Source organism: Athene cunicularia (assembly GCF_003259725.1).
Source record: "Athene cunicularia isolate RWA chromosome 3 unlocalized genomic scaffold, athCun1 chr3_part1, whole genome shotgun sequence".
In the NCBI taxonomy this organism is placed as follows: domain Eukaryota; kingdom Metazoa; phylum Chordata; class Aves; order Strigiformes; family Strigidae; genus Athene; species Athene cunicularia.
The window spans coordinates 106,563,694-106,587,607 of record NW_020799097.1 but is presented as its reverse complement, the minus strand read 5'-3'; the positions used below and the strand labels follow the sequence as shown (position 1 = coordinate 106,587,607).

The 23,914-nt window shown below is 41.4% G+C and overlaps 1 protein-coding gene across 1 annotated transcript in view; it reads right to left on the bottom strand.

The window, feature by feature from the left end:
• The window catches only part of XDH (xanthine dehydrogenase), a 54,407-nt gene that overhangs the window by 6,336 nt on the left and 24,157 nt on the right, over nucleotides 1-23,914 (bottom strand). The window contains exons 15-34 of the mRNA XM_026845612.1: nucleotides 22,552-22,736; nucleotides 21,868-22,042; nucleotides 21,332-21,421; nucleotides 20,520-20,689; nucleotides 17,887-18,010; nucleotides 17,360-17,479; nucleotides 15,809-15,905; nucleotides 13,777-13,901; nucleotides 12,919-13,052; nucleotides 11,342-11,429; nucleotides 10,639-10,725; nucleotides 9,005-9,196; nucleotides 8,366-8,511; nucleotides 7,681-7,762; nucleotides 7,006-7,101; nucleotides 6,164-6,292; nucleotides 5,080-5,154; nucleotides 4,190-4,242; nucleotides 2,950-3,064; nucleotides 2,223-2,288 (exon numbers count right to left, since the gene is read on the bottom strand). Of these exons, the coding sequence (XP_026701413.1) occupies nucleotides 2,223-2,288; nucleotides 2,950-3,064; nucleotides 4,190-4,242; nucleotides 5,080-5,154; nucleotides 6,164-6,292; nucleotides 7,006-7,101; nucleotides 7,681-7,762; nucleotides 8,366-8,511; nucleotides 9,005-9,196; nucleotides 10,639-10,725; nucleotides 11,342-11,429; nucleotides 12,919-13,052; nucleotides 13,777-13,901; nucleotides 15,809-15,905; nucleotides 17,360-17,479; nucleotides 17,887-18,010; nucleotides 20,520-20,689; nucleotides 21,332-21,421; nucleotides 21,868-22,042; nucleotides 22,552-22,736 (2,349 nt within the window). The remainder of the gene's footprint in view (nucleotides 1-2,222; nucleotides 2,289-2,949; nucleotides 3,065-4,189; nucleotides 4,243-5,079; nucleotides 5,155-6,163; nucleotides 6,293-7,005; nucleotides 7,102-7,680; nucleotides 7,763-8,365; nucleotides 8,512-9,004; nucleotides 9,197-10,638; nucleotides 10,726-11,341; nucleotides 11,430-12,918; nucleotides 13,053-13,776; nucleotides 13,902-15,808; nucleotides 15,906-17,359; nucleotides 17,480-17,886; nucleotides 18,011-20,519; nucleotides 20,690-21,331; nucleotides 21,422-21,867; nucleotides 22,043-22,551; nucleotides 22,737-23,914) is intronic.

Below are 23,914 nucleotides of genomic sequence, written 5' to 3'. Positions count from 1 at the left end.
ACTAACCCACTCCCACAGACTTTTGGATGGTGCTTAAACTGCAACAAAGGGAATTCAGATAAGGCAGTGGTGAGTTGTCTGGGCAAGGAACATGATGTCCCATCACTGGAGGTCCTAGTATTCTCTAGTACTGAGGTCCCGGCTGGCCCCTTTTTTTCTCTTTAATTCTGTCATCAGCACTAATCACCCAAAAAGTTCTTTTCATTGATGAAGATGTTCCTGTGGATGAAGGGGAGCTGGGACACTGTAAGGAGGCAGGCCAGGCATATACAGATAAGGATGCTGGGTGACCTCTCCAAATGCTCTGTTGAACCATCAGTAAAGCAAACTCACTGATGCTGTACATCCAGCCCTCACTAACTGCAGAGAACAGCACTGACTGCGGTGGAAACAGCTGAAGGACATGTAGATTAATAATGGACCTTTAAGGGTCACACGAACACTGTGAAACAGTAAAGAAAGCAAAACATGAAAACTCATATACAAAATCTTGGTATATCAGATCTGGGGAAATTAAACTGCTGGAAATGTCATCTGCAGTGGTGGTTCTGGTGCCAGGGAAGGGAAACCAGGGAGTTGACGTGTAGGGGGAGGCCGGCAGTCTCTGTTACAGCCAAACTGGCACAGCAAAGGCACTTCAGTGCTCGCTGATGGACATTCAGAGCAGCAATGTGCAGGTTATTTCAGCTCTTCCTAACTATAAAGGATAGTATACATATTTCTTGTGAGGAATGGGAAAACATCCTGACCCCGGAATAAAGCCAGCATAGCAAGATTAACTATTCAGACACGTGCATCATTACTTTATCTCACTCAGCTTCACAGAATTAGAGTGGTAAGAGGCTTGCAGATCTGACAGGTATACCTTGGATGAATAAACAGCCTTGCTGTTTGGACAGTCACGGAGAAGTGACACATAGAACTCTGTTGGGATGTCTCCGAAAGCTGGGATTTTGTACATCCCAGGTCCTCGAGTGTACAAGTTCCCCTCAGGAGAATAGCGCAGCTCCTCCATGGTGAAGAGCCCAAGGCCTTGGGTGGAGGCCCAGGCTCTCCAGCTGGGTAGCCTGGAGCAGCCATGAGAGGAGGATGTGCTTGAACAACACTAGATGAAGAAGCTCTGCTCTCTGCACCCACATAGAGATGTGACAGGCAAAAAGCAGTCTAAAGATTTGACACAAACATTCATTAACCCAGCTCTGTGTACTTGTGTTCCTGCAGTCATACAATACTCTTTCTCTCCTGTGTCCCCAGATCCTCCGCAGCAATACGTGGAAGGACACAAGAAATTCAGACGTCTTTAACAGGCTCTGTATAGCCCACCGCTTTACTCCCAGATTCAAACTGGCAGGCTGCAAAGACAGAAAGGCTCCTCCTCCCCTTGGCCACTTCCAAAAAAACATCTCTTTCAGAAAAAAAATGTCATTTTCAGAGAAGTTTCATTATAACTATAGCAGAGCTCTGCAACTTGTGCTATCCTGTAAAGCCCAAGTCCTGCAGCAGTTTCACTGGAGTTAGAGAGGCAGCTAAAATGGCTAAATGAGCACATGCAAAGGTTAAGCGATTCATCTCATGGTATATCAAACACTGTGTTTATTACCTTTATTTGCTGAGAGGTATCACTGTGACTATTACTGCACAGAATATGGAAGTAAGCTTGTCCCTGCCCAAGGAATTTGCAAGCTAAGTGACTGGTCCAACTTTGTGTTGAGAACCCTACACAGCAGTAGCTGGAGGATAGAATCTACCACCCTACTACTTAATTCACAGAGAATTTCACAGCTGTATTAAATAGGACTTGATATTGACAGATAGGAATGTAAAAATCAGCTGTGGGATTTAGTCTCACATGACACATTGTAGAAACTAAGTCTGGGGTGAGGTTATTTCATCATGTTAGTATTATCAGGATTCATTCTTCAGGCAAGACAGATGCCAAAAAGATCAGTGTGGTGGTATCTGGAGAATACTCTGTAGTGTCGATATCCAAGGCAAAGAACGCCCAACGGGCTATTTCCCTGCATAATTCTGTGCCTAATGCATAGTTATGTGTCGGTCAAACTGGTTTTCATAGCTAGCCTAAAATGCCTCACTGGATACCCAAGTTTAAAATGCTCTGTTTGCAAAGGCACAACCTAGAGAAGATAATGGCTCATCTAGAAAAGCCTGAGAGTAGTGCAATTCCTTAAACATGGTAGAAATAGCAACACTATTTCACTTACCTGTCCTATATCTATGGCTGGATTCAGACTGGTACCAACATCCATAACAATGTCTGTACGAATGTTCTAAAAGGCAGAAATAAAGAATACATCAGCACAGAGCATTGAAACTGGTACACCATGGTCTTATTTGAGGAGGACTAATGTATCCAACCACTACCCACACTTGGCCAGTGTTCAACAATCTATCTCAGCTCAACTCTTCATACTGACTTTTAATCAGAGTTCGTTCCTAAAGTAAATCAAAGGAACTCACTGCAGTTTTCCCCAGAGATCCAATGGAACCAATTTATATTAATTCCAAGCTGCTAGCATCAGTGCTCTGTACCTGAGCATAATCAACTAGGTCAGATTCTGATGAATTCTTTTTTTCTATTTTCTTTCTTTCTAAAAGTCTTCAGTGCTATTTTTAATGATTAACTCAATTACGGCCTGTTTCTGGTTTTTTGTGCTAACACAGTGCTGCTATCTCTTACTTAAGCAAATCCAATAACTTTTGCAATCATTCATTAAGCCTCCTAATATCCCCGCAGGGTTGATAATTATCATTTTATTATACTTTACGGATTGTTGCACTGTGGAACAGAGAAGTTAAGAAATTTACTGAAGGTCACACCAGACCAATGACAGAGCTAGGAACAGGCTGACACCCAGTATTTGTTCTAACTCCCTGTGAATGTTTCCTTCACCTAAACACAGAGGGCTATTTCACTGCTGACCCCCTCACCTTGTGGTCACCTGTCAGGCAATCTATCTCAACCTCGGAGCAAGCAACGCCATAACTGAAGTAGCAGAATGGTTTCCCTTCATTCTTTTCAAAGTCGTAGCCAAGGTCAGGAATTCTTGATACAAAGAAAAACAAACCACATTTCATCCCATGAACAGTCAAAATGAATACAAACACACTGCAACTTACCAAAATCCTTTATTTGCTTTTGTTTGATCCCTTCCATCAAGCCCATGCAGAAATCAAAAGTGTAGACAACTAAATAGAAATCTGCTAAAGCTCCTCTGTATTCCAAAACCTGACTGAAACTGTAACTATTTTAGCCATCTGTATTTTCTCATGAATCTCAGGTCTTGTGATGTCTATTATGAACTCATTCCCACCAATCCACTAGCAAATCTTTTGCTTTTAGAGTGCAGTTGAACATTTCTTGGAAGTCATTAGATTTCAGAGCATAATCAAGTTGAACCAGAAACTGGATTAAGCTAAAAACTGATCTTAAGCACAGTTCATGGTAAACTTTCTACTGGTTTTATTTTTATTAAAATACTGCCAGCCACTTGGTTAAGCAAAAAACACATTTCAGAGATGCAACAGAAATGAGCTCATATTGTACTTTAGTCCTAGATAAGCTCTTCTCAACACTGTATTTAGTTTTTTATGTCAACCTCTGCCTCAAAGATAATGGATCTCTATTTTCCTCCCCAGTAAAACTAAGTGCCTAATTTCAGAACTGCACAAGAACCAGCAAGAGTTTAAAGTGGAAGAATGAAGTTGAAAACACTGGTATCTGCTCATGCCACAGCAGACAGGATACCACTCCAGCCAACTGCCATAAGTAGCTTTGTCCTCAAGGACAACCCCTGCCCCCCGTTTGCCTGCATGACAGTTCTAGGGCAACACTAAGTCACGAGGTTGACACAGAGCAAAGCCTCAGGCAAAGCTCTGATTTCATTTATGCATCCTCAGACCTAGGTCATCTAGAGCGAAGTTAGATCTACTTCAGATTTACATGAGATCTGAACTTGGACCCAAGAGCTGTGCTCCATCAGGAACCAATTCTCCCCAACCAGGAGAGTGTTAACCTCATCTTAACATTTCTAGAGATAGGGCTGCATTCCCTTTCCTAAATTAGAGCAGTGACAGGGGGATAGGGGCTATAAATCCTCCCAGAATTTCCCTGGATGCAATCCATGCAATCAAGTAAGGCTGTGTCTCTGTAGTGTGAATATTCACTCACCTATAAAACCCCGTGGCCGAAAGGCTAACACAGTTCTCATAGGCGGCTTTAATCTGGAAAAGTGAACAAGAGTTTGAAAACAGTAATTGTCCAACCAGTCCCTGCAAAATAGCTACCCCAAACATATTTCCAGGAGAGCATGAATAGGTGTCCAGTGACAGACAGCTGTCACGCTACCCAGCAGCAGCAGTGCCAAGGGAAACATCATGATGCAGCTGTTTCCCCAAATATCCTGTCAGCAGCTACCAAGGGCAGAACTTGCCCGTTGGCAGAGGGATAAGACTTGCTCTTGTTTGTTTGGCTCTCAGCTACAGGTTAGACTTTCAACCTCAGAGACAAAGGTTAAACTGACAGTCATCTTGACTTCAGTGAGGCCAAGGGAAATCCTATCCTGACTTCCAAATCACAAAGTCAAAGCTCCTCCTGTGAAGAGAAGAGCTTGGATCTGAAAACAGCCTGAGAGCCTTGCAGCACGCAAATCTTTTATTATTGAGGGTACAGAGATATTGCAGCCAAAGAGCTCTACAGAAGGTAGATGGCAGCTCAACAGAGTAATCTTTGTCACAGAATCCCTTCACTACAAACCAGGTTTCTTCCTGTCCAAGACTGTAGCCTGACTAGAAAGATATATGTAACCACTCAAGACATTTATTTGATCAAGTTTGTCATAGGTAGGCCTCAGGAACTGGAAAAATCTCAGTATTAAAATTTTAATTGATGTTTTGGGGATGATCTCTTGCAAGCTTTGGTTTCCCTTGCCATGTTTCTGTTTCACTGTCTTTGCTAGCAAGATTCAGAAGGCCTGAGGGTATATCTGCATAAAGGGTTTGCTAATTTAAATAATTTCTGACAACACCCACTTGTCTCATGACAGATAACAAACAGCTTACCCAGTCTTCCCAGGATCCTTTGGGATTAGACTGTTTGATTGGCTCAAGTCTTTTTAAGATAGTCTGACATGCATTCTAGAAACAAAGAAAGAGAGAAGTAATATTTTAAGATTTGAAAAGTCAGCTTATAGTATTAAGAGCCCTACAAGAGTTTCGAAGAACCTTCTGTTTAAATCAATATTGCCTTTAGGACTTTGACATATCATAAAAAAGGAACAAAGTTCACTAACAGATGTCTTGCTATATAGGAAGAAATGTTGACTGAAAAGGATTTTAAAGATCAGCTGTGCTGATAGCAGAAGGGAATTCGAAACACAGCACAGAACTTTCCGGACCATGACACAAAGTATCAGAAGTCCACCCATTCATACATTAATTTTATCTGTACCAAGTCATAGCAGGACATCTTGGCATATTTAGCAAGATGATCCTCTAACACTAAAAAAAAAAAAAAAAAAATTCTTGCCAAAATTCAACATACTCAGACAAGCTGCACAGAGAATAAAACCAGACTGATTTAACTTTACAAGTTACACTTGCCCTCTTTAAACCTGCGAATGACCAGTACTAAATTAATCTTTTCAATGGAAAAGTCACATACCCTGCAAATATATGCATTGGTAACTCCACCATGTCAGAGACAGTCATGACCATGCCATTGCTACAGAAGGATGGTTGCTCTGAGTGTATCAACATTTAGAGATCTTTGGTTCTAGAGCACAGCCCACAGACTATCTGCTACTAATATTTGCAGCACAATATATTTGTTATAGATAAGGCCACATTAACTACTAAGAAGCTAGCTATTTAAATGGATGTTTTGTTCTGTTCATTTTGAGCAATCATAAACATTCCACCTTAGAACTGCAGGAGGACTAAAGGAAGGGTTTGGACAACTTGAAAAAAATACTCATTCATCAACTAACACCACCAGTAGTTATAGCAAGTAAAGAAGTTATCCTTAGTCTGGAATTGCCTTTTGATGGTTATGTTTTCCTTAAGCAACAGATAAATACACATCAACTTCTCATGTTCTGGTGTCCTAGCTTATAACCCATTACTTTAAATAACTCAGTTTCCATACATGGATGGCCATTCCATTGATATCTGCACTGACAGATGCAGCTGTCGGGGAGGTATTTGGGACGGTGTTTGTGCTGGTCTCACTGATGTAAATATTGGAGGTGGGGATACCCAGTGACCTGCTAGCAACCTGCAGAGCGAAAGTGAACAGTTAGTAAGCAGTTCCCCTTATACATGAGCAGTATCATTCATTGCTTACACTGCTAGGATCCACACTGCAACCTCTACCCTCTCCCATTCTAAATTTCATTTTTCTTGAAGACTCAGTTGATTCAGTGACTGAGCTAGCCAGAACATTAAGTTTGCCCTTCACAGACTGAATGTGTGTGAGCACATACACATACACTTTTTCCAGTGACAGACATTCACACTTCACTATTGCGAGACTAAATTCTTCTCTCAACAATTCTAAGAATCAGAGGAGGAAGAGCCCTATTAGATTTCCCTTTCATTTCCCTGCCAAAGCAATGTTGCTCCCTTAGGCCTTTTTAACTACAAAGGCGTTAGCACATGCAGAGAAATATGTTTGCAATACAACAAATTTTTGTATAAAATATACGTAAACTGTAGTTTTATGGGATGAAACAAAATTGCCAGAGAAGCTAGATTGTAAGCATAACTTGTATTATCTATCTAGTAAGAGTTAAGATAATGAAGAAACTGGTTCTCATACTCAGATGTGATAGTACTCTGGAAATCTAGCACTGCTGCTGCAACAAGAGGAATTAGGCATGCTCTGTTACCCTACACATGCACATAGAGGGAGTGTCAAGCTGTCTGAGGCAATGCTATAGAGTGAGTATAATTTTCCTGAAAAGACATCTCATTTGGTTAAGTTATTACCTGGATCATTTTGGTGTGAAGTCCTTGACCCATCTCAGTCCCACCATGTGTAAGTAACACAGAGCCATCTGTATACACATGGACCAGAGCTCCAGCCTATAAAAGAGGCATCGGAAATGAACTAGTGAAGTAGTTAGCAAATTTCAGGTACAAACTACAGAGACAATTAATTTGGAACTAAATTAATGTTGTTCTTTAGTGTAATTAAATCCATTAGTTTACACTTGAGCTGAGTTTGGTTTAGTCTCACCAACTCACTAGAAGTTTCAATGACATAACAAACCTCAGTTAGTATTTTCAGCACAGAAAGCAGGTGAAGTAACCCAAACCTGCCCCTCTGAAACAGAGATGCACCCTTCACCTGAACTTACTAACACCACTGACAGTTTTCATCAAGTCAGGTCAAACACAGAAGAAGGTTTTCAACTACCGAGGAAGAGGTAATAGCAGGGAAATTAACATAACACAATACCATGGAAACATAGATGCATTGTGGTGGCTTTTGGACAATAGAAACTGGTAACTGTTGTCATTTTGGTTTGAAAAATGTGTGCTCTTTCTTAACTAATTTGCTACTTCTCTAAGAAGCTCCAGTTTGGTTCAAATGGAAGAGGGCCTGAGGGAGGCAGCATAAGTCTAGCTTCTCTACTGAAAAGATGAATGACACTTACAGACCTGGTTCAGAAATGGGACAGTGAAACTGATGCCAAATTTGGTAGGAATTATGCACATCCCTCTCTTCTTCCAGCGATTCTGCCTGCAAGGAAAGAACATTATTCATATATTCATGAGGCTTTCATCACAACTCAATACTGTGCTTCCCTCCGATGGCTTGGGTATCAAAGCAGAAATGAAATACCTGAATGCAATGTAGACTGAGTTAATCAGTAATTTTTATGAAAGATTAGCTTTATTTATGGGTCCCAACAAGAAGAAATCCAAACTGAAACTGCTCCCTCAGGCTTTGCAGATGCAATTGTCTGGACTATTAACTATTCAATTGTATATACAGGACAATTGAAAAAGACTATAAGGCAGTGGAAAGCCTAAACAAATTGCCTTGATAGCCTTTTGAAAAGCCTAGCTGACAGACCCCCTCTTAACAGAACCCCCTCTTTGCTCCACTTTCCTTACAAAATCCTGTTATGCTAGGTCTGATTCCTCTCTTATTTAAGCTACCAGCTCACTGATAAGAGGTTTCTTTCCACAGTGAGCATGAAGGAATTTCAAAATGAGAAATTTTGTAGCAGTCACTCTGCAAATATAAAGTCTGACTTCACAGCATTCAAGTTGCTAGGAGAAATTCAGAAGTAGCAGGCAACAGGTACACCCAGTAACAAGACAGCTCCAGAACACCTACTTGTTGAATTCTTCAATTAGTTTCTTCCTGGCATGATAGCTAGAGCTTGACAAACATTCATCCCAGCATCTTCGTAGAGTAAATCCCTCCAGCTTTTGGTTAAAATGGGTCAGGTCTCCTTCATGATAAAGATTGAGCTTCCGCACCTTCCCAAAGAGACATATAAAGGAAATGACTAATTTAATGTTTCAGACTAGGTCTTTTTAATGGATAACATCAAAGGCATGTTGGTTCCTAGTTCTTCCTTCTCTGCTCACTCTACAGAACTATAGAATTATAGACGTATATCTGTTTATGAGAAAATGGGCACTAAGACAATAAGGCTAGGAATTTTCAAGAGAAATTGGGACTTAAGCACATTGTTAGTAAGACTAAGGTACCTAGTGCCTTTGGGCTTTTAAAAAAAAGATCTATCCTTAAAGCAGGTGTTACACAATTGAGGCTACTGAGAGAATTCAATGAAGCACAAGATACTCCATGCTATCATGTGGTTGTCATACATAAAGTTTGAGATCCTCTTAAGCACATAGCAAAAATGAAGCAAAAGTTCTTATGCTCAGTAATTTTCTGTGGTTGTGACCAGTTCTTAGAGCTTGTTTAAATGCAGCACCACTCTGAAATGTGTCGGTGGATCTGTACCTCCTCAGGTGGCAGGCCACACTTCCGAGCAAGGTCGCTCATCCAGCACTCAGCAATCATCATTCCCTGGGGCCCTCCAAAGCCACGGAAGGCTGTGTTGGAAGGCAAGTTGGTCTTGCAGACAATGCCCACGCTGCTGACATTGGGGATGTTGTAGGAGTTATCCAAATGTAACAGGGCTCTGTCCATAACCTGGTGAAGAGAGAAGGAATGGGGGTGGACACATTGTACAGAAATCGCATGTCAGACTTCTCACTAGCTGCCAAATTCAGGCTAGAAAGCTCTGAAGCTAATTTACAAGAAGCAGCACTTTTTCTTGCATGCTGTAGTTCTGCAGTCACAGCTGGATGAGCACTCAGGTGCAGCCAGTACTCCCTCCATTTGCAGTGGAGCATCAAGCAGTACCCTCCTCCTGAAGAACAGGACAATAAGCACACTTTTCTGTTGACACTTATGACCCTGGGACAGATGGAGCTTCAAAGTCCTTTGTTGGCCCTGGGCTCATGTTGAGCTAAACTGCTACTACATGCCACTATGTACCTGGAAGAACCAGAATCTTCTTTTAATTACACTGAGTAATCTGTTACTGGAAAAGAAGTCTTGCTGATATCAAGTGACTCAGCAGCTGAGCTATGGCAGTAAGGGCTACTATATGAAATAAAGATTTTCAACAGCTACACCTGAACTGCAAGATTTGAGATCTTTGTCCACTAATTGATCAAACTGTGAAAGGGACAGAGCTTCATTCTGGCTTGTGTTCCCAGATTTCCCTTCCAGTAGCAGCACAGAGAGAACATTATGCACATCTCAACCTTAGTTCAACATGGAGTGCTTTCCAGTCCCCTGATTTGGAAACAGTCAAAAAGGTAATTCACATAGACGTACTCTCAACCAGGCCCTTAGTTATGCAAATACACTTGCCTGCCATTCTGCTCTGCACAGCACCAACCACATTGCTAGCATCAAATATGGCTCTGGTAGAGAGTTCCTGCAGTTCTCTGCTACTAAAATGGATTCATTTTTGCAGAAAATTATCAGACTCAGAGGACTAGAGAAAGGGAGCTAAAATAAACATGACTGACACTAGGTTATTGGGTTGGTCCCTCACACAATAGAAAAGGTTATTTTTTTACTCATCAGCACAAAATTTCTTAGAGACAAACTCAGAACTAATGCCCATTTTTGTCCTTAGTGCTTGTGAACCCAATATTAGTTCTATCGAGTCCTCAACAAACTTGTTGATTTAAGAACTCTGCCCTAATCGGCCCATTGACTTGGATGTTTCTTATTCCAAGAAACTAGCTTTCCCCAAAGCTGGGGAACTATCAGTCATCTTGCATTGTGCAAAAAGTTTCCCGTCACATCCCTCTGTGATGCAAAGCAAACTTTCTTGACCCTTTTGCCTAATTGAAGTTATTACAGCATCAATAAGAATGATGTGGCACATGCCAAGGCAGGTCAGTTGGCTCAGAGAGCAGTTGTAGAAGCTCCAAAAACTCATCAAGGTCTGTTTTCAGACATGTCAGAGAGCAGGATGTGCAAGAAATGCTGTACACAACTCTTCTGAAGTCAGAACAAAAAGTTGCGTAGGGAAATGATTCTCGCCTACTTAGCCATCAGAAAATTTTACTTACACCATAAGAGAGGTCTACAGAGTTGCCTCCATTGCCGTAGTATGACACTTCCAGGCTCTTGACTTTCCCATTCTTCATGAAACCAACCTGTCAAGAGAGTCTCATCAGTAACAGGTTTTCTACAAAATATTCTGTTTCATGCTTCCCTCTAAATACTGAATGGATCTCATACAGGCAAAAGGCTGACTGTCCTCTGCTGCAGCACAGGACAAGCACAGGCAGCAGTTAAGGAGGCTTCCCAGTAAAGGGTTCATGTATGCCTCTTAACCTTGTTCCAGAGTACTCTTCTATAATAAGGGCTGGCCACTTGTTACAGCCACACCTTCCTTAACAGGTTTTTGCTTTGGAAAGCAGAAGCAGCTGGATGGGGATTAAATAACAAAACAAACAGTAGTACAATACTGTAAACTAGCAGGGGAGCATCTAAGAGCACAGTGATTGTCAACAGGTGCAAAGTCTTGGTTGCAAGGAAGAGGGAAGTATTTATGTTGAGGTCACAAGAAGGGAACCGTCTGAGCCAAAGGATGATTGCAGGACTTTAATGGGAAAAATGCTATAACCCAGCTGACCTGATCCATTTGCAACACGGGAGGTCAGCAGTGAAACAACCAGAACAACAATTTTTTCACATTATTTTACTACTCTCTGACGTTTCAGATGACAATACTGAGACAACATGCATTCATTTCATCTGTAGGCATACCTTGTACCTCCCCAGGAAGGGGTGTCTCCCACCACTTATCAGCATGTCCTCATCTCGATCCAGCATGCACCTTACTGGGCGGCCAGTTCTGTTAAAGGATACATTTATCAAGCAAAGCCCAAAATGCACAATACAGTTCCTACAGAGCAAGACTCTCCTCTTTTTGGTGAGCATTGTCTTTCCAGAGTGGCAACAGGGAGTTAGTGGTAAACTGCTTGGTTTATATATCTTCCTCTTAAGAAAATGGCAAGATTGAATTAAAAAAAATAAAGATCTGAGAAGCTGGGACCTGTTTATGAAAACTCTTGGGGAGACTCATATTAAAAAGGACAGTTTCTTACAGAGACAGATTATAATACCTGAGCAATCACTGTTTTTCAGACTATTTCTTAAAGCACTCGCTTGGCTTTGCAAGAGAGAATGCCACATGAATTATATAATGATACTAAGTAAAGTACTAACTAACTTTCAATTTGACCTTTTTTATTTGCTTCTTTATTATCCAAGGAGAAAAACAAGGAAGAGGGGAGGAGTTGCTTTGCATTTTCTAACAATTCTGCCTTCCCAGTGTGCCTCTCTTCAGGTTGTAAAAATATCCAGGGAATGCTATAGATGTTATTTCATAACCTCAGGGATATAAAACAGTGGTTTGGCTGGCAGAGATAAAGGTAATAAAAAAATGCACATGTATTTAGAAAAATTAGAAAATGTAATTAGAAAAAGCAGGTGGCTTGCTCAGAACAGGAAAATTAAAGCTGATTTAAACACAGGAGCTTCATTTTGGCTGTTGTCTTCCAAAGGTATTTTATCAAATTGCTGCTGCATTGCAAGATCCATCTAGCATTGCCTGCAGGGTGCAACATCACCTATAAGGGCAGTATGGGGAAGGTCACTGTTACACGCAGTGCACAAATACCATGTCAGAGGCCATGTTCACTCACAACTACAGAAACTTGCACAGTTAAAGATGAGCCCCTATCAAAACTCCAGAAACCAGAAGCACATTTCCAATCTACTCTTCACAAATGGTTAGTCTAGGTTTATTCCCTGAACTTTAAGGGGTTTGAAAAGTGTGTGTTTCTGTTCAGTGGCCTGCCACACTTCCTAGGGAAAAATCCAAAGGAAGAGTGTGCGAAAGAGCAGAGAAATAGTGGTGCAAGGCTGGCGTAGTAGAGTTTTGAGCAAGGAGACTCTCATACTTGTATTATACAAAACAACAAGCATGACTAGTGCTGGATTTTGAAAGGGCTTAGGGTGAAGTGAAGGGGAGAGGCTGATAATTTGAGATATAAAAGTTTTCAGAAATCACCAAAGGAACAGCAGAGTAAGGGGTTTTCCCCCTTTCCTATTAAAAGCTGGCATTCCCACATAAGCTTAGCCCCTGAGCAGGTTCAGTTCCTCCTACCAGCTAAGAGCCCACTAGACACCTCCTTTGGAAAATCCCAAGCTTGCTATAAACTGTACAGTAGCAAAACATGAAGAGTCTTGAAAGTCCTTCAGTGTAAAAAGTGCCTCAGAAAGAGGGAGGGTGGGACAGTCTGAAAGGAAAAAGCCCTGTTCCCCACCCCCAAACTTACTTGAAGGCTGCAACAGCCACTACAGTTGTCAAAATAGTATTTCTAGTCTCCTTTCCTCCAAATCCTCCTCCCATTCTTTTCACTCGAACCACAATCCGATTTGAAGGGACTCCCAATGCATTAGCAGTGAACTCCTAAGGAAAAACAGAACAGCAGAAACTGTACAGAGCTGAGGTGGTGTTAAGAACTAGATAGTAACACACTGCCTTTCTGCAACCATTGCAATAGTTCAAATACTCTGTTACGTTGCAAGTCGTATTGGTCCTGCAATTGGATTTGATGCAACTGGAACCAACAAGCCCTGTATTTCACCTCTGAGGTGGGAAGGCACACAGTGCTTCAGCAGACAGCACCAGATTCAGGAAGGGACTGACATGAGAGGAGGTCTCATTTAGCATGGGGTTTGACGTCTGTACCACTCTGTCCATTCTCCTCACTCTATTATGAGACCTTTGGACAGTCTTGGTGAGTCAGTAAACAGGCAAAGACACCCCATAGTGCCAGTAGCCTATTTCACAAGATGGCAGATTTGGTATATCTAAGTGAATGTTTACACCATCTCTCTTTCTGACATGTTATTCAACTGCCATGCCTACTGGCACCCTCTCCAGAAAGGGTTAAGCATGTAATCCCTGGTGACAAAGATGTGTTGCCAACACAAACATCTCTGTCACCTGAAAGCGGATTCAGGACACCAGTAGGATGGATATGGACTTTAGATCCCATAACCAACTCTAAGCCTATGTGTTTTTTGGGTTTTTTTTTAGTCAAGATAACAGCAACTGTAAAGCAACCATTTATCTCGTGTGAAACTGAGAAAAAAAATGCCTTTTAGGTAGCAGGTCAATGAGACAGTACCTGTGTCTTCATTAGGTTTTGGGTCGACACAAAGAGTTCCATCTCACCGTCTTCCCCCTTTGGCACAGCCAGCGTACAGTGAGTTTCCAGATAGAAATGCTCCTGCCCACCAAGGTACATCTCTCCTAGAAAATGGAAAGACAGAGTGTCCCTGGTGTTAGAAGGTATCTCCCATCATGTGCTGCCTGCAAGCTACTGCCCTTTTGACACGTGTTAAATGATAATCCTTTGCACTGACCACCACTTGATATCCCTAGTTCTATAACTGACATTTCTGGTTTGACATTTAAAAACAAAGCAAGAAAACCCAGACATACCCCCCTTCCACTTTCTAAAACTCTTCAGTCCAAAACATAAGTGCCTGGCATTTCAAAAATGAGCCCATATGCTATGCCATTGACCCAGCATCCCCTAAGATGCAATGTTTGGTGCCTTTCAGACTGCCCTGATAACACCACTGAGATAAAGGATAAAAATAAATCAAATATAGTCTAGCTGAGCAGATCAAATACAAGGTTACAGACTTTGAAACAGGGAAACAAAAATAGAAACCCAAAATGCCTTAGGAAGATCTAACTGGGAATCAATTCTCTGTCACTGCATGTGGCTCTTTCTCTGGACATATTACCTCGCTGTGCCAAGGGTATAATTTGCAGTCATGTTACACACTACTAAATGTCAGAATCAACTTCCTTTTCCAGTCATGGCCCTGGTCTGTTAATCTACCATGAAAATGAATATTCAGAGCAGTTCTCAAAATCCTGGTCTTCTCTTCCTTTTATTCAATTCAACAACAACAAAAGAGCTGCCTTCATTAGGTACATCAGTGAGAAATGTACATTTGCGTGAGACAACGCCTACTCTGGTACATAGCAGGGTCTTGTGTCCTTGAGGGGGTTGGCCTAGCATTCACACAATATTACAGCCTTTTAAATAATCTATTCTTTTAGCTCAGAACAATTTCTGCCTTGCCTGGCACAGTGTTTTCACTTTGTATATTATAGTACACTATAAGGAACAGTTAACAACAGCTGATGACATTTTTGAAGTGCCAGTGCCAATTGTTGTCTGCAGAGGAAAGTCTCAGCAATGCATACCAAAATACAACAAATGACAGACCTGGAAATAGATGTGTCAGTTAAATAACCCCTGCTCCCCCCACAGGGAGGAAAGGGGGCATGCTTCTTTGTGATCTTCAAGAATAATCCCTTCACACCAGGCTTTGTGTCTGTAACTGATTTAACTTGCCTCTCAGATCTGTAAGAGGGATACAACATCCTCTTATCAATAAATACGTAATTCTACAAAGGTCTGATGTTTGAGACTTTTCCTCTTGGGAACTACTGATCGGTGATATGTACACCAAGCAATGATGTGGGTCTGATAGAGTATTCCAGTTCACAGCTCTGGTACTCTCCTCTCCTAAGAGGTTTTAATCAGTTGTTGATAATTGCTATGTCTACCCATGTGTCTACAACCTGCTTGGCAGACTCCAGCTGAATGAAATCAAGAAGCACACCAAAAAAAACCCCATCCTCAAAGACAGACCAACAATCAGTGTTGTTACAGGGCAGCGCCATGTTCTTCATGATACCTACAACCACCACTGTTGGTGGATCAGGTTTTCAGACACACGTATGTCCCATTTTCATAAGGTACAGTTGTATACCAGGTTAAAGAAAACTGACTGCCTGTAAGATTCAGATCAGACTGTCTGGACAGGGAGAAGTCCTATATGGATATGTTTCAGAAAAAAAAAAAAAATCACAGTAGAATATTTGCTTTAGAAAACTGTGTCCTTATGTTGGAAGAGGGCACAGCTAGGAGCATCCAAGTCTGTTTGAAACTGAAATTAAGTCTTTCACCAGCTATTTGTATATAAACAGTTGAAACGTAATATGAAATCAATTTATCTCCATAAGCCTTATTTTCATGAGTTCAGTATCGTACGCATAAAAAAGGAGGCTGATAGCTTGACTTCTTTTGTCACGAATTATCCTATTTTAAAAGAAGTATTAATGCTTATTCTCACCTTCTAAAATGTGATCAGATTCTTCAAAGCCTTTCTTCACATCTCCCTTATTAATCCTCTTTATAGACTTAAGAAAGGATTGTTTCTCAATAGCTTCCTAGGAAACATAATGACACAATGAATTTTTTGCGGAAGTGGAGTGAAAACAAAGCTTCATCTGAAAAAAGAGATGCCCAAGGTAAAAAGCACAAGAACTTAAACACTAACTATGGTAACAGACAAATGACTTGACTTAAAGCAGTATAAAATAATTTTTTGCGACACAGCAATTTCACAATGCACACAATAATTGGACAATCTTAGGTTGCTCCTTGTGACCCATTTTTCATTACAGACCCAGAACCTCAAGGTCTGTAGCCACCAGAGCTATAACTGATGTCTTTTGTTAACTATAGTCTGTGGCCCAGAAGGAGGGAAAAATGAAAAGAAAAAAAATGAGAAGAGACAGAAGGAGAAAACTAAACTTCTCAGGATGAGAACGTCTGCAGAAATAGTTCACTTCTGAGCTAACATGCAATAATCTTTCTTGGGGAATTTTTACAAATGCATTTCAATTTTGCCAAAACTGAAGCTTTCCATAATGAAAAAACCCACAGAATGATTGAACAATGACAGAAACTCAGCACATTTTTGGCTCCACTCTCATCATCTCTGTTTGAATAAACAACTAGAAGCCTCAGAAAAGGAAAAGTTCTTACACGTTGTTTGTGAACCCACAGATCACACAAACCAAAACTCCTGTACACAGATGACAGTAGCAATGTCTGTACTAGACAATGCACAAACTCTCTGTATCCACATGAATACAATTCACAGTACAATATGCATGGTACTGACCATTAAATAAAATTGAGAATCCCATGGTTCTAATTTCTCCCCAATAAGAATGGCTTCATACATTTTTTTTCTCATTTCTAGATGTGAATGTTGTCTTAGATATTATCTTTTGCTTTTACTGTCACACCAGGAAATCTTGTCAATAAGGCTCCCAGTTAAAAAAAAAAAAAAAAAAAAAGGGAACATTAATTTCTTCAGCTTTGTGAAAAGCCACTTAAGATCTGTGTCTATACAGTCAGTGGAAACATTCACAATTTTCAGGAGAGTGAACTCCTGAAAATTAATTTCATCAGCTTAGAAACTAGGCAAGTGGTCTGCAGAAATCTCAGAGAAGCAGTGCAGTGACAGAGCTAAAAGATGTTTTCATACCCTGTTACTGAGTGCTATAAATCAAAGAATGAAGAATGAACGAATACCAATGAAGCCAGAAGGGTCATACCAGAGAATATTGAAAGCAAGGACCTGTGGGTAAGAATGTACTGACAATAACCTTGTTAATTTAAACAGAACAAGTTATTGTACTGCCAATCAGTATCACATCAAAGGTGTGTCCCCTTTATATTTAAGTATACAAATTATTCCTTCTATCCATATCCTGCTGCACCCACAAAGACTAACAAATCATGTGGCTGAGTAACCATTTGTCAGAACATAAGTTAACTATACATCAGGGAGTCCCAAGCTAACTGCAGAAGCAGATCTGAGCCATCTTACCTGAATTGTGACAATAGGTTTGAGTTCTTCATACTTAATCTTCACCACTTTAGCTGCTCTTCTGGAATGTTCTTGGGTATCTGCAAGAACTGCACCGATGATATGACCAACACAAGTGACCTACAGGCAAGATCAGGACCCATCATCATTTGGTGTGTATATATGCAGCAACTGAGAAGCTCATAATTATTCTCTTCATCTATTCTTTTTGTGCAGTTTTTCACCTGTTCAGACTGGTCTATTTAGGACTAGTCAAGGGAAGAAGATCACAAACAACTCTGGGCGGTAACTGAGTGCCTAGGCTTGTCCCAGTGCCCTACAGCTTAGAGGAGAATAGTGTAGATAACACAGAGGAGAGGAACATGGGGAAAGGGACTCAGACCTTATTGAATTTGGCACCAGGATTTCTATTGACTCCAGTGCAGTTAGGATTTATCTCTGTGTAAGGTAGAGGACTTCACTGGAAAATATGAGAAACCTTATCTCCTGAGCAGTTTGATTGAAAAAGGCTATTTTTAACCACATACCACATCCTCAGCAAAGACAGTCTCATCATTAGCGATGCCAGTGATGTTACTGCCAGGAACATCCTTGGCAGAGACAAAACACACAAACCCAGGAACACTTTGAGCTTCAGATGCATCTACAGAACTGAAGAAAGAAAGGAGAGAGGTAGCATTATTATTTCTCATTTTTCTTTTTGTCAGCACTTATGAGATACCAATATATTTTCAGACTGGATCCCCTTAAGTCTGAGTATGCAAAAGAGAAGGATTTTGTCACATGATGATCATGTGACACTAAAGCAGAAAGTGCATCATATTAGACTAAAATAATTTGAGATCTAGGTGATAATCTGAATCCTGACTGAGAGTCTGATCATCATTCTGCCTCATCTTTTCCCTAAGACATCCGAACTTGATCCAATTGCCACATGTACTAAAGGTTCCTTGACACCCTTTACCAAAACCAGATTGGTGTTAGCAGTGGCATGCCTCCACTGTCACCTTAGCTGTCATGATTCTGGGAAGGCAAAATTGCTCCCTGTCTGTTGATAAACATTAAATTTTACTGCGGACACGTAGCATCTACTGTGGGTTCACTTATCAAGAAAAATGTGTCTGTGAGTCAGGGAGAAGTTGTCGAGAATCAATCACAAGGAAGCTGCAGGCTATTTAAAAGGATGCAAAAGCAGTGATGCTCCAAAAGACAAAAAGCTTCATGAAAGGCCCTCTTTGGTTATCAGCAAAAGTGGTATCTAACCAAAATACTTGTCTCCTTGAATCATACACAGATTTAAATCTAAGTGGCAAACAGGATAGGAAATAACTAGAAAAGCGCAATATAATTTAATTTTTGTGTGGAGTACTTAATAAAAAGATGTATTACGAAAGACTTTCAAGCTCCATTTGCAGTATTTTGGCTATGTAATTGGCTTGCTTTACAAGGGAACTGTTGCAAACAGAAAAGATGTGGCTTTGTTTCTGCTGAATGATTTATTGTCTTCTGTAAATTGCCGCAATTTTTTCAGCATGCTTGCTTAGATTCCTGAAACTCTGACACAAACTGTGCCTGAAAGTAGCTGTTTATGCATCCCAGTGAACTACAGACTTCTTTAAAAAGACATTAAATGTATGAATGAACTTTCCCACATGAACTCTTAGACAGCAGGAACTGAAGACAATGCTATTTTTCTCTGGAAAGTTCACTTTCCTGTGCTTCTGCAGTAATGCTTCAGAAACAATCCCCTGACAGTTTCCCTTAGTTAGAGATACAGAGGCAGATTATTTCTAGTTTGCAATTGGTGGTAAAAATCTGACTCAGATGAAGTGGATGTTTTCAAAGCCAATAATTTGATCAACAAAGTCATAGGCTGAGATACTTCTGTTGCCTGATGAAATATTCTACTACTTCCTCTACAGAACAGTACAAGCTCACATCTTGAAATGTGAGTGTGCAACACAAATGCAAGAGAATGTGTACAGCAGCCTCTAGAAAATACCGCATATCGTGGTCACAGGCATAGATCTGATGCTTTTGCTATTACCCCATCTGCACTGGTAGTAGTAACAACACTTAACGCGTTTGCAGCACTCATCAATGACCACATCACAACACCTAAGGTTTAACTGTGATGACAGAGCAATTTTTCATAACTTGGGAGTCGACTACTACACCCGTGCATCCATGACTACCATGCTGCCTGTCCCATGTTAGACCACTGTGGGAAACCTCTGGACAGGAAGCCTGAATAGACAGGAAGTATTGCCTAAGGAACGAACAGCACATCCCAAGGCTAATGAGGATGGTATGAGGCAATGTAACACAGTGTCCCACATCAAAGCGGTAGAGGGTAGACAAGAGCCTGCAGAGCCACCACAACGTAAGCACAATTAGGGATTGTGGAGGGCAGTCAGTCCCACAGTTAAAACTCATATGAGAATGTAGATGGCATTACCTGACAGGGTAGGTGGTTTAGATTTGGTTCATCACTACTGTTATAAATTATGCATGTCATGTCCTGCACGGACAAGATGTTTTCAGAGACAGCTGCACTTCCAAATACTAACCTATCCACCTTGCTACAGCCAAGCACAAACAAGTCTACATCTAACAGCTGAAGCTAACTCACATAGGACCGTTATGGAGAGGTCTTGACCACAGACGGTGCAAGCAAACACCATGCAAGGCAAAAACTAGAAGACAGTACACACAGCTGACTCACCAGCAGAAGTGCTGTGGCAGAACTCCATGTTACAACCTAAATTTTTAGGCAGATAGGAAAGAGCATGTTCAACCTGCATGCTCTGGTTAGTATTTAAAATCACATCTCCTCAGACATTATGGTGCTCTTCTACCCGAATCCTTTTTAATCCTGCATGCTTGAGTATAAAGAAATAGGACATGCAAGAAGGTTGTCTAGGGCTGAGGGCTTTGTGCTTCAGCAAAGCTCCAAGTTTGGTGTCAATTCCCTCATATTCTCACTGACACAGACCTGCAAGGCAGCTATATCACATACAACTAGCCTCCATATAACAATGTGCAAAGAACTGGCATTCCCATTAATGCGAAAATCTTTCCCACACCTACAACTTGACACGTCAGTGTTTTCTAAGGCACCAGATACTTCCAACGTCAGAAGCTCAGAAGCAACACTTACAGAATCTTAGCGTGGGCTTTGGTGCTGGTCACCAGCGTAAGATACAGCTCATTCTCATAGTGAGGGATGTCATCACAGTAAACAGCTTCTCCACATGCTTGCTTGGCTGCTGAAACGTGCATCAAGGGCCGGCCCACCATATCTTCAACTGCCTGCCCCCTGGGCACTTCCTGGAGTAAAACACATGACTGATTGCTACTGCTTAGATTGAGGGGGACAGAAGCATCGATGGAGAGCAAAAGGCACGATGAGACATTCTAGTGAGATGGGGAATGGGATGAGGGCTCAGGCCTGTGGGAAGGGAAAGTAAACCAGACAGAGTGGCTACACAGAGGGGGCTGTAGAGAACAAAGTGAAAAGGATTTGATTTTTGAAACTGCTACAGAAGAGAAAGGTTTGATGTGACAGCTTGCATAAAAGTTCTGAAGCTAGCTTCTACTCTCAAAGCTGAAGAGAAAAGGTCATTAATGGAGAAATAAGGAAGAAGATATACCCGGAATCTGAAGCTTGAGAGATGCAAAGAAAGTCAGGCTGTAACTGGGGAAAGCAGAAGGGCAATTTCAGTTTGGATATGGAGCTGGCTGCAGGAGAACAGTGCTACCCACAGCAATTTTTATGAAGCAGTACACAGCAGGAACAGTCTTGGGCAAGGAGAGAACACTGTATCCTAAAGCAAGTAGGGGACTGAGACCCAAATACAAGCCTCAGGAACAGCATTATATAAGTTCATGTATTGCTCATACTCAGGGAGACAAGAAGATAAGTTTGAGCTACAGAAAAGCCTGGGTCTACATCATGCAGGTACTACTTACTTGGAAGAGCTGGGCATTTGCAATGGGATCTTTGTGAAACAGCTCTGTAGCACTGACGTAGTTCGAGGGGACAGGCTCACACAGATTGTTCTGCCAGAGACATATTAAAGAACAATCATCTTGCCTGCCAGTCCCTTTCTCAAGTTCCCCAGTAGCCCAGGATATTCTCCATTCTCCATCCTCCAGTGAAGATAATTCATCTTGTACTGGGTGAAAGGCAAACAGGGCTCAGGCTCTGTGCAAAGAATAGCCACAGACCCACAAGAGCAGTTGTAATGCAACAAAGGGGAAATATCCAGGAATCATCCTGTGAACCCACAGATCAACATTCTTCCACAGCAAGGTGGGGATGTCACAAGGAAGCAGGTGGGAGGGTACACCAGTCACTGCCATGCAGGTGAGGTGTAGAGTAGCTCTAACAGCTATTGCAACATGGAGTTCGTTATCAGGTATGACTCTGCTTGAATCTGAACCCTCCCCAAGACAGCACATACAGATCCTCCTTCCCTGAATCTGCCTTCCCTAGCAGCACTCACAGTGCCGTTGTGGTTCTTGCTCAGTTTCTGAAGGACTGTTAGGTAGAACTTGAAGAAGAAGCTGAGCGTCAGTGTGCGTCGGAAATCCACCATCCCACCAGGCGCAGAAGGAGACAGATCCATCTCACCTGCCAGTAAGCGGCAGGCATCCTGCAGCAGCTTCTCATTCCAGTCTCTGCAAGGAAACAAAGGTGACACAGAGCCCTTGTTCAGCCCTAAATATCACCAGGGCAGACTAACTCTTTGGACATGGCAGCCCCACAACCTCTCAAGCAACAGCCACCTCTTCTATCTCTGTTTATAATACATGTGCCAGCTTTGAGCTCATCTTGGGCTCTTGTCATCTTCTCTAAAGACATGGCAAAGCCATTAAATAAGAGCACAGATTTCCCAGTCCAGTTTTAAAGAAAATCTGCCCACATCCAGCTTCTGTCCACTTCAACAGATGAGTGAATTTAACAAGGACGTGGCTCTCTGAAAGAGACTGACATGGATCTTTGAGGGTAAGGAGTACGGGAAGAAACAAGGCATCACACAAAACACAGACTGCTGTGGAAGTGTAGCTACACTTCTTCCCATTTCTCTTTCTGTGTACTATGAGAGAGGATTTAGGGTATTGAACTGCTCCTGTAAAAATCAGCACAGTTCCATCAGACAGCCTTCCTGTCACAGAAGAGTTCTTACCTTCCAGTGAGCTCCTTGCAAGTTTTTAGTGCCAAGACAGTGGTAGGAGCCATTCCTCCATAGCTTAGTTTTATCTCCTCCACTCGGTTTGTGCCATCTTGGAACAGGACTCTCATCCCACAGGTCACAATAGCAATGTCATCCTCCCGACGGGAAGCCTGCTTGAAAGCTGAGAAGTATTCACCCTAGAAGACAGGAAAATATTTATTTATCTTGTACCTTGGCACGCTTTGCAGTATAAATATGGACAATCTGTTAACCTATCTGTACATGGATAAGCTATTCCAGGGAACTGTATCTGGTTAGTTCATCTTGCAGGGCCAAGCACAACATGCTTGTTCAGGCAGTGCCATATATTTTCATATCATTCACTGATTAATTACAATGTATTAGATCAGTAGTTATTAGCCAACCTAGGACTGTGTGGGAAATGAGTTTTGACAGAGATCTGCTTCTACCTGACACGTTTTTTCTGTATGTTGAGAGGAAGAACCAGGACAGATTTTTTTGCACATAAACAATCTTACAGTTCCTCAGCAACTTCTCTCTCCCAGGCTGCTAAGATGGAAGCCTAATCATAAAAACTCATATCCTAAACTCCTTCCCTTCAGAAGTCTTTGAACTCTGCAAGAACTGAAATCAATAATCATAAATGTCTCTGTTCTAGACTAGACCAGACTAATTAATGTAAGACAAATTCAATCTGTTACTGCAAATACAATTCTCAGTAACTATCCTGAATACTCTGCTGGTCTATACAGAGCAAGGAAATTCTTTTAAATGCACTATTAACTAGAACTCACAAAACTCAGCCAGCTCTCCTATGAAGAGTATGAGTAAATTCAAGATTAACACTCTATCAGTATACACCAAGTGATGGTGTCACCTTGGAGTCACAATACAGGCAGTTTATCCCCTTGTCTGTCCGGCAGATCATGATAAATTGCTGTTCAGGCATCCTGCAGCCTAAGAGAGGAATCAGATCGGATGTCTTTGTATGGCCCTTCTGGAGAGTTTTCTGCCAAGTTTCTTCTCTAATAGCTTAGCCAAGTGACTCTGCGCAGCACAGCAGTCTGTATCATTAATTATTTCTAATCAGAAGTGAACAGCAATCTTTCATTATTGTAAAGAACAATTCCTCTATTGTTGGCAATGAGAACAGTTTCACAAGAGGCCTGTTTTGTGCATGTAGAACTTGTTACTGGAGATATAACTGAAGGGTGTGTTTCATTTCCTGAATTCAAGTAATTAGTAGGCAGCAAGCAGATAATAGCAGAGGAACATCAGATGAGGACATCTGCTACTCTGCTTGTTAAACCAATTAGCTTTCAAAGAGGAGAAAATGCAGCCTCTTCTCTTACTG